Source organism: Phymastichus coffea, unplaced genomic scaffold (assembly GCF_024137745.1).
Source record: "Phymastichus coffea isolate CEN01 unplaced genomic scaffold, Cenicafe_Pcof_1.1 PCOF00059, whole genome shotgun sequence".
NCBI lineage: Eukaryota > Metazoa > Arthropoda > Insecta > Hymenoptera > Eulophidae > Phymastichus > Phymastichus coffea.
Genome location: NW_026706870.1, coordinates 1,504,905 through 1,519,923, shown reverse-complemented (window position 1 = coordinate 1,519,923; position 15,019 = coordinate 1,504,905). Strand labels below are relative to the sequence as shown.

The window sequence follows — 15,019 nt, the reverse complement described above, 5'->3', positions numbered from 1 at the left end:
AACTGAATAAAAAAATACACAAAATACTGATATGTTATAATTATAAACATCATTATTAGGACACACGCTGGAGCTCCATCCAGATCGAAGTCAATTGTAACAAGACATATATATATATATATATTTGTTTATTTATAATTATATTTTATATATAATAATTATGCGTGCTAGTACGAAAAACAACAAGCACGAATGAAAATCAACTCTTAAGACGTCGGTACTTTGTAGCCCCCCTCCGATCAACCTTTTAAGTGAAAATTTTCAGCTTATGCTCGTAGCATCCCGCGCATAACTTGCATAAACGGAAATGTACAACAATATCGGCCAAAAAAAATTTCTTGAATTGATGCTTAAATAAAATAAAATCATTAATTGGCCTTTGTAATGCTTATTTTCACAATTCATAAAATATAGTATAATAATAATAATAATAATAATAATAATAATAATAATAATAATAATTATAATAATAATAACTGATGCTTAACAAAGTTTACAAAATTCTTCATTGTAATTTTTCCATTCTACAGTTTTATACTTTGTATCGCGAAAGTCCATTCACCATCGTAGAAAAAAATAATATGCTCATTCTAACAACCACACCCCTCTCTCTCTCTCTCTCTCTCTCTCTCTCTCTCTCTCTCTCTCTCTCTCTCTCTCTCTCTCTCTCTCTCTCTCTCTCTCTCTCACTCTGTTTATTTTTCTCTACAAAAAGATCATAATAAACCTAATTATTTAGAAAGTTACAGCTTCACGTCGACGCATCGTGCTAAATGCGCTTAAATATATTTCATTGTCTCATACATCCTCTTTCTTTGTTTACTTCCAATAAAAATTGCGAGTTTAACTATCGCGCAACGCTCACTCATTCGCGCACAGTAAAAATATTTCGACTATTACTACTTAATAATTATGCCCGCGAGTGGCTTTTAGTTGACAATGGAATGTATGTTATTGTTTTTTTCGTATTATTTAACACCTTTATGGTACACAAATTGATAGAATGATAAAAAAAACACTTCGTAGTAATAATATTTACAAGACTTACACATCACAACTATGTAGGAGATGTAAGGTCTACGACCATGCAGACTTTGTTGGAGCCCATGTTATAAAATCTATAGTAAAATTTTACATCTCTTTTTCTAAAATATTGAATGACACAAATCATATCGTGTCTATTGCAATTTGATCTTAATATTTTCGAAAAAATATATTCTCTTTCTTTTTCAATTGATCACGCTGAGTGGAAGACAACGTTTGGTTACAATATATCACAAGTCAACTCTTATTCGATAATATATTGTTCACAATTACATTACAAAATCGTCAACGAAGTAAAAAAAGTGAAGATCAAATAGCAATAGAAGGAAAAGGAAATCTTAAAACACATTGGTCTTTATACCACGCTCGGCGACCTAATCATTACAACCATATGTACAAACGCGCATAACGTCATGGATTATGACTCAGATTTGTCCTCTTCGACAAGTTGCTGTGTGTCCTTGCCTGAGTCAATGGGCGTTGGGTCAAGTTCGCGCCGCTTTAGGTGAAGTTGCAGTGCTTCTTTGTGCTGAACACTCGAGGGCTTCATCTCAGCTGGAACCTCGTAAATGCCACTCGAAGCTGTGTTAGTACCGTTCGTTGCCGTTGGACTAGTCGTCTCCATGTTCACCGCATCGTACATTGGGTTGCTGAAGTCGCGATTCTTATTTCCCACTTCAGTCAGGTTGTATTCGACATCCAAGGGTTCCTATTAAATAGAAAAATGATCGTTTATTCACCTGTAAATATTTACAAATCCAATATTTTTTCAAAGGAAAAAAATACAAACCATTCGATCACCTCCGGAGCCACCGAATTCAACATTGCTGCCTTGTCGAAACGAAACACTTTGAGCACCAGTTAAACCACCAATTGTCTTACCACTATACATTATAATTTACATTATTTCACTGTTCAAGAAAAATCAATCATAAAATAAAAATCAATTGATATAAAAACTTACAATGGTCGTTTTTTGAGTACCATGAAGATGGCCGCAGCAGCAAGTAGCACGAGAATGGCGACTATGATGGGTACAATGATCGAAGCGGTAGAACCACCTGCCATTGTTGATGCAAAACCAACCTCGCATGTTTCACCGTGGAAATCTATGGGGCATACGCAGATTAACTTGCCCGATTCATTCTCCTGGCAGAATCCACCATTTCGACATGGACAGATCTACAAGGAAAAAATTATAAATTAATAATATTAATTACTAAAAAATACGTTAATTAACGAATAAGTACCTTTGGTGATGGCCTTTCTCTTTCGATGGTCGCATCACAGATGATATCATTAATAACAACAGGGCTGAGTGGTCCCTGTCTGTCGGGACATAGACACCTGTGGCCCTTGGGTACAGCAACACACAAATGCGAGCATTCGACCGAGTGACAAGGATCTCGCAGTGTAATGTTATACCTCAACTGGTGGTAAACTTTTACGCCACCAGGACTACCAAGATTCCGTGATAGCATCTGTGGTACTCCTCTGCCAAATTTGTCCTGCCTGACGAGTTCGTTGGCTTTCGTCGACCAAAAGACATTACTCTCAAATACATCCAGACTAACTGGATGCTTAAGGTGATCGCCACTAATGATAACCCTACGATTATTTCCATCTATCTGGATAGTTTCGATAGTATTCAATTTGATATCCGCCCAGTATAGAACATGGTCCATAGCATAATCAATTGCCAGAGCTGACGGTTTCCCCAGTCGAGTTACGACAATCGCCTTACGATGACTACCATCCATCCACGCTAACTCGATCTTTGGTGAAGGACCACCGTCAGCAAAGAACACTCGACCTAGTTGCGGGTCGACAACCACAGAAGTCGGTTCTACAAGATCCGTGATCAGACTGCGCTTATATCGCCCGTCAGCCTTTGCAACAACAAGTCGTCCACCACTGCGTGGTGGCATATTATCCATTTCCGTCCAATAAAGGTTACCCGAGATCCAATCAACAGCTAAACTTGTTGGTATTGTTTCCGCTAAAAAAAATATAGGCGAATAGTATACGTTTACAAAATAAAACAGTCATTTTGAGAAAAAGTTACTTACTTTTTTCAGTTAGAGTTTGAGCAAAACCAATCTGAACCATTTTGCCGTCAACCATAACAGATCGCTTGATGACGCGATCGTGAGCGTCAATCCAATAGACGTATTCCATTTTAGGATCAAAATCAATAGCGTTTACTCGTTTTTCGTTGGCTACAACACCTAGTTCTTCATTTTGATATATTTTTAGCGCTCGAATTTCTTGTCCGCTTCCAAACATTACCAATACCTGTGATTCATAAATAACAATCTATTAGAACACTCCTCATAATTATCAAAAATTAAATTATAAAAATAAATTATAGCACTACCTTATCATCTTCAGCCCTACATACTCCGCTTAAATTATCAGAAAGCTTGAAGCCGTCACGGCAAGAGCAAGCATATGAGCCGTTCAAATTAGTACAGAGCTGCGAGCAAGTGTGCTGATTTTTGGTACATTCATTGATATCTTCACAGTGTTTGTGATTCTCTTCAGTAATAATATAGCCAGGGTAGCAAGCGCATATATAACCTCGCGGTGCTGCATCCGTAGATAGAGACAGTGTATCAGTTACATTCTGACAGTAATGGGCACAACCGCCCTTGTCTGCATCATTGCACACCTTGTTGTGATCTATAATTACAACAGAATCATATCATAAGCAACATTAATTTATAGAGAGAGCGATTATTTGATCAATGTGAAGGCACTTACGACATCCGAGTTCATCGGAAAAGTCACCACAATCGTTAGCGTAATCACAGATTTTAAGGCGATCGATACAATTCTTGTTAGCACATTGATATGAGGCGATTGGATTGCACGGAACAATTTTACGTGAACATAAGGTCATGTTGTTTTCATCACTGCCGTCACCACAGTTATCGATACCATCGCATAATTGGTATTTAGCAATGCAGCGATGGTTGACACACTGGAATCGTCTTGACGTGTCGCATTTGAATGTTGCTACAATATTAAATTAATTTTCTATTCAATATCATAAAAATCAGTAGTAATAAATATCAAGTATTATTGATAAGCTACAGCTTACCGCACATCGTTTGACTTTCGTCCGAACCATCACCGCAATCGTCGCTACCGTCACAACGATCTGATTGTGAGACACACAAGTTATTATCACACTGGAATTGATTTTCCGGACAGAATCTACCACCGGGATATTTCGGCATACATCCAATCTCATCGCTCATATCTTGACAATCGCGTGCACCATCACAACGTAATGAAATAGGTATACAATGACCACTTGCACATTGGAAAGTATCGTTCTGTAAAAATTTAAGATAATCGTTAATACCATTGAAATATGTATATATACGTTATAGAAGATAACAGTTACTCCTATGCGGATAACACACCTTGCACTTGAATTCGTGACAGTTAACCTCATCGCTTCTATCACCACAATCGTCTTCGTTGTCACACCTCCATCTCGAAGCAATGCACTTGCCGTTAGCACACTTGAATTCGCTCTCGGTACAATCTCGGTATCTTCCTGAACAGGTAGCTTTAGCCTCGTCTGAACCGTCACCGCAATCATCAGCAAAGTCGCATAGCCACTGCTTTGGCACGCATCTATTGTTTGCACACTTGAACTCGGTATTTGGATCGCACTTGGGACAGCTCTCGGATCTCTCATCGGAACCATCGCGACAATCATCTTTTCCATCGCAGAACAACCATTTAGGTATGCAGCGGTAGTTGGCGTGGCCAGGGCAACGTTGCCAGCCAGTAGTACAATTGCGTTGACGACACATAAACGCAGGCTCGTCACTATCATCACCACAGTCGTTATCGAAATCACACATCCATAATTTAGGGATACACTTTCCATTTTTACAAGAGAACTCAGTATCAGGGTCACAAACACGATTATCTGGAAACAACACAATTTAAAGAATAACAGTGAATAAGTGAGAAATAGTTTATTACTAGACTATTTCATGTTTAGAAAAAACATTTACGGCAAATAGCAGGATCTTCGTCTGAGCCGTCCTTGCAGTCAGCATCGTTATCACATTTCCATGAACCGTGAATACATCGTCCTGTACTCTTACATTTGAATTCAAGCTCCGGACAATCAAGAGCACAGTTGGTTTCGTCGCTCCTATCTCCACAATCATCAGTACCATCACACACGGTGATCGTAGGAACGCAATTCTTGTTCGTACATTGAAAGACGCCTGGGCGACATACTCGAGTCGTCGAGCAATTCATTAGTTCGTCAGATCCGTCTTTACAGTCTTTCTCGCCATCACACCTTGACGCAATAAATAATTAATAAATAATTTAATAAGATTATTTAAATTTGCACGTTAATGTAAATCAGTTAATGAAATAATAATGAAACTGCATAAAAATCTGAAACTCACTTCCAGAACCAAGGAATACACTTTTCGTCGGGTGGTCCGCAGCGGTGTTGTCCAGTTGTGCAGTTGGCAATACAATTTTTGCCATCTGTACTTAGAATGTATTGATTAGGACAAGCACACTTGTACTGGGTGACACCAGGCTGTCCATATCCTTCCAATAAATACGAGCTTGCAGGCGGTGCAATTAAACACAAATGGGAACAGCCTCCGTTATTCTGGGTACATGGATTGTTGTATGGTAGCTGTCTCAGTGGATGATAAATGTGAATATCGTATGGCCTATGAGTGGTATTTCTAAGTACAGTAAGATTGGCTCCGGAGAATTTCTCGGCACGACTAATAGTCTTCAAATTCCAATCGGTCCAGTAGATGTGATCGTCAAACACAGTTATAGCAAATACGTGCGGTACCGATGGTCCAGAGAGGACAATACGGCGATGATGACCCTCAAGATCGGTGAATGCGATATAGTCCAAATGAGCATCCGCAAAGAAGAGTCGGTCAGTTATGTAATCGATAGTCAGAGCATTCGGCCAAGCTATATCATCATTCCACGTTAGGATACGCGTCATATTACTACCATCCATACCCATTTTTCCAATAAAGGCCTGTTTTAAAAAAATTTAAATATATTATTAATAATGAACTAATATAATTAATCAAATTAGAATCGCAAATAATCACCTGTAGATGCCAGGACGTAAAGTATAAATAACCAGTACCAGGGTGAACAACAATTGCTCGAGGGTCAGCAATGCCACTCAACAAAGTTTTTCTGTTGGTACCATCCAGTTCAGATACATCCAGATGTTTAGCATGTCTGTCAAGCCAATAAAGCTTCCTTCCTATCCAATCAATGGCAATACCTTCAAGTCCTAGGCTGTTGTGTCGAATGACGGCTTCCTTTTCTCCACCAGCAATTGGAGCTCTAAAACAGTACAATTTGTCAGTTGAAAAGCTAAACTAAGTACAATCAACTCGATAAAAAACAATACAATTAACTTAACCTTTTACTTATTTTTAAGATCGACATTTACCTGTAAATAGCTTTAGCAGTCACATCGCAGAAGTAAAGCATCTCTTGCAAATAATCTGCATCGAGAGCTACGACGTTAATCAAATCTTGATGCATAATGTTGTACAATGTTGCATCAGTCGACATGTTTCTCACGTAATACTTATTGGTAAAAATGATCCATGGCTGAGTATTATCCCTCCTCTTGCACGTATGTTCATCCGGAGCTCTATCGTACCATTTCTCGTTACATTTACAGTAATATCTTCCTGGAGTATTCTCGCACTGCTGACTACAGACCCACGGTGTCTCAGTACATTCGTCGATGTCAGCACAAGCTTTGCCATCCTCAAGCAACTTGTAACCTGGATTACATTCGCAATAGTAAGATGTTGGAGTATCCACGCATCGGTGTCCACACTGATTTAACTCGACTCTAGCACATTCGTCGACATTGCAGTGAGCAGGTTCATCGCTACCGTCGTTGCAGTCTATTATTTTGTTACAGACCAGCTGCTGATCAATACACTGGCCCGAAGTGCAGCGGAATTCATTTGGATTTGGACATGTCACGTTCTTTCCTTTTGGAGCTGAAAACAATACACTTTCTAAGATTTTTTTAATAAAAATATTATCAACAAGAATTAAGATACTTATATGTGTAGAATGAAAATATTAAACTTATTGTAAAAATAAAAATTGAAAGTACAATTTTGAAAAGTTGTTAAAAAAATCTGATGATTAATAAAAATAACTATTTAAAAATATTTATCGACGATCTTATTTATATAATAAAAGATATTGAACTTACCACATCCAACTTCATCTGAGTGATCACCACAGTCATCTTGACCATCACAGTAAAATTGTTTTCTTATACATTTGAAGTTTTGGCAAGTGAATTCATTATCTGAACACTGTTTATACTTTGAATTACAGAATTTGCCTTCATCTGAACCGTCGCCGCAATCATTATCGTGATCACAGAGCCAACTACGGTTCAAACAACGTCCATTGTTGCAAGTGAACTGGTTATCCGAGCAAGGTGTAGGCTCTGGACAATGGTGGAGAGTTACATTTTCATCAGCTCCATCGACGCAATCAGGATCGCCATCACAAAGCCATTTCTGTGGTATACATTGGGCACGGTTCCAGGCTTTATTTGCTACGCAGGTAAATTCAGTTTCCTCATCACACTTTCGATCATCTGCAAGTAGGTAAACAATATGATCAAAGGAACAATCAAACGATACAAAAAAATGATAAATTTGAATTTGTGAAACATAGTAATTACACACATACACACACACACACATACACACATTAAAGAGAACGTTACTCACTGCACTGATGACGTTCGTCTTCGTCAGAGTTGTCCAAACAATCATTATCTCCGTCACAGATATATATTCTTGGTATGCAGTGTCCATTGTCGCAAGTGAATAAATCTCCGAAACACGTTCTTCCTTCAGAATGACAATACTCCGGTGGCTCATCACTTCCGTCCAAGCAATCGTCGTCGCCGTCACAATACCAAGTAGCAGGGATGCACCTATGGTTTGGACATCTGAAACTGTTCTGTGGGCAGGTTCTTTGAGAGCAATGTAGAGGATCCTCATCACTGTTGTCTCCGCAGTCATTATCTCCGTCACACAACCAATATGGTTCCACACAAATATTTGTTTTATCACATTTCAGATGGTTTGGTGGACAAGTAGTATTTCGTGGGCATCGTTCGTGAGTCTCATCACTAGTGACGTTGTCTTTACAATCATTTACACCATTACAAACTTGCGCCATAGGTATACAACGTTGGTTAGCGCAGGTAAACTCGCCATTAGCACAAGGTCGATAAACGCAACCTTCTTCATCGGAACCATCTTGGCAGTCGTCTTCGTGGTCACATTTCCATGATTTAAAGATGCACCTGCCGTTATTACACCGGAATTCGTTAGGACTACATGAATGATAAGCTGTAAATAAGATAACAAATTTGTATTACTTATTTAGTAATTATTTATGTATAAAATTGTCATATTACAGTAACTTTCAAATAATGAAAACTTACCACAGTAGTTCGGATCTTCATCAGAACCATCCCCGCAATCGCTGTCGCCGTCACAAGCCCACATTTTGGAAATACACTTTCCATTGCGACAGGCAAATTTACTTGGGTCACAAGTTATATTTTTAGGTACGCACATGCGGTTTTCATTGACCAATCGGTTGTTATCATCACATTTACATTCTACGGTACCATTCGGACCTGGAAAACAGGCATGATCACAGCCACCATTCTTGATATTACACGGATTAACTTTGCACTGCTGACGATTAGGTGAATAAATGTGAAGGTCACGTGGTGAGTCCTCTAATCTTTTAACTGCAATAAAAAAAATTAGTTAATTCAAAAATTATCTCTACAAACAAGATATCAACTTACACATTTTTTAATTACAGTAGATTATATTTTATTTAAATTTATTCAAAAAAGTATTCTAAAAGATTTCAATTTCAACTCGGTATTATATATTAGTTTATAAATATAAGATTTAAACAGTTGCTCAATCTTGTTTTTTAATATTTGAAGATTAAAGGAAATATATTTTACGAGATAGTAGTAAATTAGAATTTTCAATTTTCACAACAATCTAAAATTTAATATCATACCTAATTCAATACGATCGCCACCGGTGTATTTATCAGCACGATAGACACCACGTAATTGAAGGTCAGTCCAATAAATATGCTCCCGGAACACCGTAATGGCAAATGGATAAATCGATGCTGGAATCAAGATTTCCCTGTTATTTCCATCTAGATCAGATCTTTCAATCTTTTCCTTAATAGCATCAGTCCAGTACAACATTCTTTCTTCGTAATCAATCGCTAAACCACTCGGTTGTGCTAAGTCTTTTTCAATAATAGCTTTTTTGAATGATCCAGCCATAGTAGTTCTGAAGATTTTTCCGGATGTACTGAAACGACCCCAGTCAGTGAAGTACAATGAACCATTGCATGGATCAACAACGATTGCTCTCGGCCTATCAACTCTGGCAATCATGACTAGACTCGTACCATCAGTATTCATGGCATAGATGCTATTATTTGAAGAATCAGTCCAATAAATCTTTTTTTGCGTCCAGTCATAAGAAATGCCCTCAGGATTAATGTTTTTACCCAACACAGTAGTGATCTGACTATTAGCGGGGTTATTGGAGTCTAACCAGGCGATCTTTGCCCAAGGTCTGATCTGCGTGAAGAATATCTTATCGTCGTCGTAATCGAAATCAACCCCAACAACGTTCGTTAGATTTCCAATTGGTTTAAAGGGTTGTGAAGTATCTTTTGGATGTAAATTGATGGCTCGAATTTCTGTTCTCGTGGCAAATACCAAATACTCATCAACGTTTTCACAGCTCTTCTGATCGCTGGACAATTTACCCACAGCACAGTCACAACGCATTTGTGTTGTAATATCTCGGGGAAAGGCGAAGCACAGTTGACTGCAGTCACCATTAGTTCCACGTCCACAAGGGTTACTATCATCTTGTGGCTGAGCACTTTTATCGTAGATCGCGATATCACGTAGTTTTGGTAAGTTAGTGCGCATTGCTGTTGGTAAACTCATGTTTCCTGGAAGTTTGCTAGCACGGAACACGCTGGCAAGGTTACGGTCCACCCAATAAACATCGCCTGGTAAATAAAAATTATAAATTTTTCAAGTATAATGTAGTAATTACGCAATGCAATTCAGTTTCTTACAATATATACTTACTGCCAAATATAGCAACACCCATTGGGTTCGGCAAATTGCGCCTGATGACTTGACGATTACTGCCGGAGTATGAAACTTTCTGGATAGTGTCAAGTTTCGAATCAACCCAATAAACATCGTGAGTGGCAAAATCGATGGTAAGATCCCGCGGTGTACTGATACCGGAAGTAACAATTGGTTTCCAGTTGCTACAGTCGAGGAAAGCTTTACCGATGCGTGGATACTGCCCATAGTCAATCCAATAAAGCATCCTTCTGATAGGGTTGACCGCAAGTTCACGTGGTGTATCGATAGTCGTCTTAACGATAACCTTGCGATGACTGCCATCGAGTCGACAGACCTCAACATAATTATCGTGTGGGAATACATTGGAGAAGTAAATGTTGCCGGCTATCCAGTCAATTGTGAGACCTCGAATACCGTTTGACCCGATGCCCGATTTAACAATGTGCTGTAACTCGGTACCATTAGGTCTGATTCGGAAAATTCCGTTCCACGTGCCTCTATTGAACTCGACCCAATAAATCCAATTGAGTGCGTAGTGTACGTCTACATGCAGAATATGATGACCAGGTCCAGAAATTGGTACCATTGCCTCCTTGGCATCCTTAAAACTGTATCCTCTAGCAACATCAAGTTGTGTAACAACAAGGAAGGTCTTATATGACTCACAATTAGTCTCACCAACTTTGCGATATTGCATTCCACAAGCACAAACTCTTGTGTTACCTATAGACGGAAGGCATATTTGTTCACAACCACCGTTATTCGTCAAACACGGATGAGCAGTATCGGTTAGTCGTTTTTTATAGATCGTTAATGTTTTTAAATCGGCGTCATTATGTAAAATTTGTACTGGATTGTCACCATCGGGCAAGTCAACTCTTTCTATCTTTTCGTAGGCAGGATCTAAATAGTACAGTCTTGAACCATGTACAGCAAGTGCCTTAGGTTGAGCAATATTATTAACGCTCGTGAGAATATTGTGTACATCACTACCGTCAGTGCTCATAGATTTTATGTACCCTTGGTGCTGGGTACTAAAATACAGCATTTTATTGGGAATATCAATAGTCAGAGCTTCGAGCCACTGTTCCTTCTCCATAAGAATCATTGGATCTGTTCCATCCATATTGACTCGTCCAATTTTAATGGGAACCCCGAAACCACCCTCGTCAATCCAAAACACATGACCATCAAGTGGGTCAAGGCACATAGCTTTCGGTTTTGCTACAGATGTTTTGTTACCGTCATTTGCGAGAACAATTGTACGATATTTAATGTCTCCGTCAATTTTGATCACTTCAATGTTCGATGCAATTTTGTTACCGATGAACACATTACGACCAAGCCAATCGATAGCAAACGTCGATGGTGATCCAACAATTCCAGAGTCACCTTGAGGATTAGGGAATTCGGTTCTGTTACCACCGGTGTAAGGCATTGTATATAATGTTCCGTTCTCGCTATCCTCGTCATTCTCCTTTGATTGTAACCAGTATACCATATGGTCTCTTCTGTCGTAGTCAATAAATCGACCATTTTCAACGCCCACTACCGGTGTGATATAGCCGCTCTTACTATCACCAGGTGTAAGCGACACATCTACAATCTGTGATCCTCTGAGAACCATAAGGAACGGTGTGTCCTCCTCGATGCATCTTCCATCGCTTAGTTGCTTGTAACCAACAAGACACTTACAGGTATATCCTAGTTGAGCAGTTGGCGAAAGTAAACATAGATGTGTACATGAAGCATTAGCACAAGGGTTTGGCGTAATGGGCTGCAGCACAGGGTGATGCACGTGAATAGAAAGTGGTTGTGAAATCACATGTGACACTACAGTTTGGTTGATACCCTTAAACTTGTGCGCCGAAAGAACACGGTTGAGTTGACGGTCAGTCCAGTACATTGTGTCTTCAAAGAGTGTTAACGAGTGTGGGTGCAACAAGTAATGTGAGCTTGCCAGTACTTGGAGACGTTCGGTACCATCGTAAAGGCACGTGTCAATAAAATCTAGCTTGCTGTCTGCAAAGTATACACGTTTTGTTGCAATATCCAAAGCCAAACCATTGGGCCAGTATATCTTGGTTGTTATAATAGCCATGCGGGAATTGCCATCCATACCAATACGCTCTACGCGTGGATTTTCACCTATAAAGTTATATAATTATTTAGTTAACTGTATGGATTACTGAATTTTAATTGGTATATGATGAAATAATAAAATATCAACTCACCCCAATCTGTCCAGAAGAGCCAACGAGCACCAGGACTAGGATCTAAGCACATACCTCGCGGTTGCGTGATATTTTCTTTTACTAGTACCATTCTATTTTGTCCAGTTTCTTTGGCGACCTCGATAGTATTCAATTTTGAGTCCAACCAGTACAAGTTTTGACCAATCCAGTCATAAGCTAGACCTTCAACCAAATCTAAACCACTTGAAATGACATCTTGCGGGTAACTACCCTTATCTAACCTCGAAATCTTCTTTAGTTTCATATCCGACCAGAATATTGTTCCAGTATGCATGTTACTAGCTGTTGCCACAACATTTTCTACACTAGTAGGTACTCGTTCCAGTGCCTGATCCTGTAGATCTGCCACGAGGATAGTATGTCGATTGCTTATGATAAGGAATGCTTGACTATGATTAAAAGCCTTGCAAGTGTGTTTATCGGCATCGAGACTATAGCCATCAACGCACTCACAGTAGTAGCTACGTTTAGTGTTGACACATTTTTGCGAACAACGTCCTGGAGGATCACACTCATTAATATCGTGGCAAGTAAATCCATTGTCACTGAGTTCCTCTCCCATCGGGCATGTGCACAAAGCGCCAAATGGAGTTTGAGTACAGTTGTTGCTGCAAAGACCATAGTGATGTGATTCAGAACATTCGTTCAAATCACAACCGGGACCTTCGTCGCCGCCATGTGGACAATCAACTTTGCCTGTTAGATGACAAGGACGTTACGTTAAAAAATGGCAAATAGCTAGTAAAAGAAAAAAAATACAACATACCGTCACAAACGTTTGTTATATTGATGCATTGATTAGTAACGTTGGGACACTGCCACTGCATTGATTCGCACTTGAATGGTGGCGGCGCACAAGCATGCAGCCTTGCATCTTCGTCAGAGCCATCGCCACAGTCTTCTTTGCCATCACAAATGTATGCCTTGAACACGCAATGTGAATTGCGACACTTAAAATAGCCTGATTGACAATCAACTTTGCCACAGCTTGATGGCTCATCGGATTTGTCGTGGCAGTCAGGAGTACCATCACAGTACCAGCTCTTTGGTATGCAAATTCCAGAACTGGCGCATTGAAATTGCTTCTCGGAGTTGCACTGGTCTGGCGCTAATGATGGACAACCAACCTGTAATGAAAAAATTTTCAAAATTTTAGTCTAAGAATTCTTAAAGTTAAAATGATTAATAATAAGGGTATAACACTTTTGTAATTATTTACCTCGTCAGAGCCATCATTACAGTCTGATATTCCATCACATTTATACGATTCAAGAACGCACATTTTTTGATCGGCACAGGTAAATTGAGTACTTAGACATGTTACGGGCGGACAATCCATTTCATCTTGTTGATCGAAGCAATCGTTATCACCGTCGCATACCCAAGATTGAGGTATACAGTGACCTGATCGAGGACAAGTGAATTGAAAGTAAGAGCATGTTTTGGCAGCACAAAAGTCGCCTTCATCGGAACTGTCACCGCAATCGTTTTCAGAATCACACTTCCAGTTAGCAGGAATACATCTACAACCGATCAAAATAATTAAAATCATCTAATAATTCACAAGATACTGCTTGAAATTTTTATAACTCTCTTTATAATACTCTACCTGTTATTATCGCAAGTAAACTGGCTAGAAGAGCAGGTGACATTCGGACAACCAGTCTCATCACTGTAATCACCACAATCATTCTCAGCATCACAACGGAAGCTCAAAGGAATACATCTTCCAGCTTTGCACTGGAATTCATTAGCACTGCACGTAGGTTTTGTACAGTTCTGCATTTCGTCACTGTTATCGAGACAATCGTCATCGCCGTCACAAACCCATGACTGTGGCACACAACGTTGATTTGCACAAGTGAAATCCCAGGCGTTCGGGCAAGCCAACAGCGGTGGTTCTGCTTCACGATCTTCTACGCATGTCTTACCTAAAAGTAAATAAATGATTAGTTGTCATTCAAACATAGAACTGAAACCGATATCGTCGAAATGACAACTGCAGGTTTCGTACCGTCCTCCTGAAGCTTTTCTCCATAAGGACAGCCACACAGTCTCGTAAGTGAGACTCTATTTGAACTGAATCTGGTAGTCTGATTTTTAGGTACACCGAAGCATAGTTTCTCACAGCCTCCATTGGCGATAGAACATGGGTGTTCATTGTTGGGCCTTTGCACTTCGCGGCTGAACACTTTAACACCATATAGACGATTGGTGGCGGGTTCGCGTACAAGTATAGACTCTTGTACGCCCGATTCTTTATGCATGCGAATGATGGCATCTAGTCGCCAATCCGTTATGTACATCCACTGCTCGTGTATGGCAATGGAAAAGGGATGACGAATTAGTCTTGAGTTCACATTACGCACGTCCGAACCGTCGAGGTTTGAGTGTTGCACATGGTCCAATAATGCGTCGCACCTTGAATCGTCCATTATTTATTTGTAATAATTTAATAGAGAAGTTTTTCTCAAGA

At 39.5% G+C, this 15,019-nt stretch overlaps 1 protein-coding gene across 1 annotated transcript in view; it reads right to left on the bottom strand.

Moving 5' to 3' along the window:
• Positions 1 to 318: 318 nt before the first annotated feature.
• LOC131666615 (low-density lipoprotein receptor-related protein 2) overlaps positions 319 to 15,019 on the bottom strand; it is a 47,828-nt gene continuing 33,127 nt past the window's right edge. The window contains exons 11-33 of the mRNA XM_058939448.1: positions 14,558 to 14,964; positions 14,153 to 14,474; positions 13,763 to 14,066; positions 13,310 to 13,670; positions 12,523 to 13,239; positions 10,283 to 12,436; positions 9,175 to 10,200; positions 8,573 to 8,887; positions 7,848 to 8,477; positions 7,316 to 7,711; positions 6,527 to 7,094; positions 6,174 to 6,417; positions 5,490 to 6,097; positions 5,082 to 5,377; positions 4,476 to 4,993; positions 4,148 to 4,385; positions 3,808 to 4,062; positions 3,422 to 3,726; positions 3,114 to 3,339; positions 2,295 to 3,043; positions 2,009 to 2,226; positions 1,835 to 1,928; positions 319 to 1,753 (exon numbers count right to left, since the gene is read on the bottom strand). Of these exons, the coding sequence (XP_058795431.1) occupies positions 1,463 to 1,753; positions 1,835 to 1,928; positions 2,009 to 2,226; positions 2,295 to 3,043; positions 3,114 to 3,339; positions 3,422 to 3,726; positions 3,808 to 4,062; positions 4,148 to 4,385; positions 4,476 to 4,993; positions 5,082 to 5,377; positions 5,490 to 6,097; positions 6,174 to 6,417; positions 6,527 to 7,094; positions 7,316 to 7,711; positions 7,848 to 8,477; positions 8,573 to 8,887; positions 9,175 to 10,200; positions 10,283 to 12,436; positions 12,523 to 13,239; positions 13,310 to 13,670; positions 13,763 to 14,066; positions 14,153 to 14,474; positions 14,558 to 14,964 (11,242 nt within the window). The 3' untranslated portion in view covers positions 319 to 1,462. The remainder of the gene's footprint in view (positions 1,754 to 1,834; positions 1,929 to 2,008; positions 2,227 to 2,294; positions 3,044 to 3,113; positions 3,340 to 3,421; positions 3,727 to 3,807; positions 4,063 to 4,147; positions 4,386 to 4,475; positions 4,994 to 5,081; positions 5,378 to 5,489; positions 6,098 to 6,173; positions 6,418 to 6,526; positions 7,095 to 7,315; positions 7,712 to 7,847; positions 8,478 to 8,572; positions 8,888 to 9,174; positions 10,201 to 10,282; positions 12,437 to 12,522; positions 13,240 to 13,309; positions 13,671 to 13,762; positions 14,067 to 14,152; positions 14,475 to 14,557; positions 14,965 to 15,019) is intronic.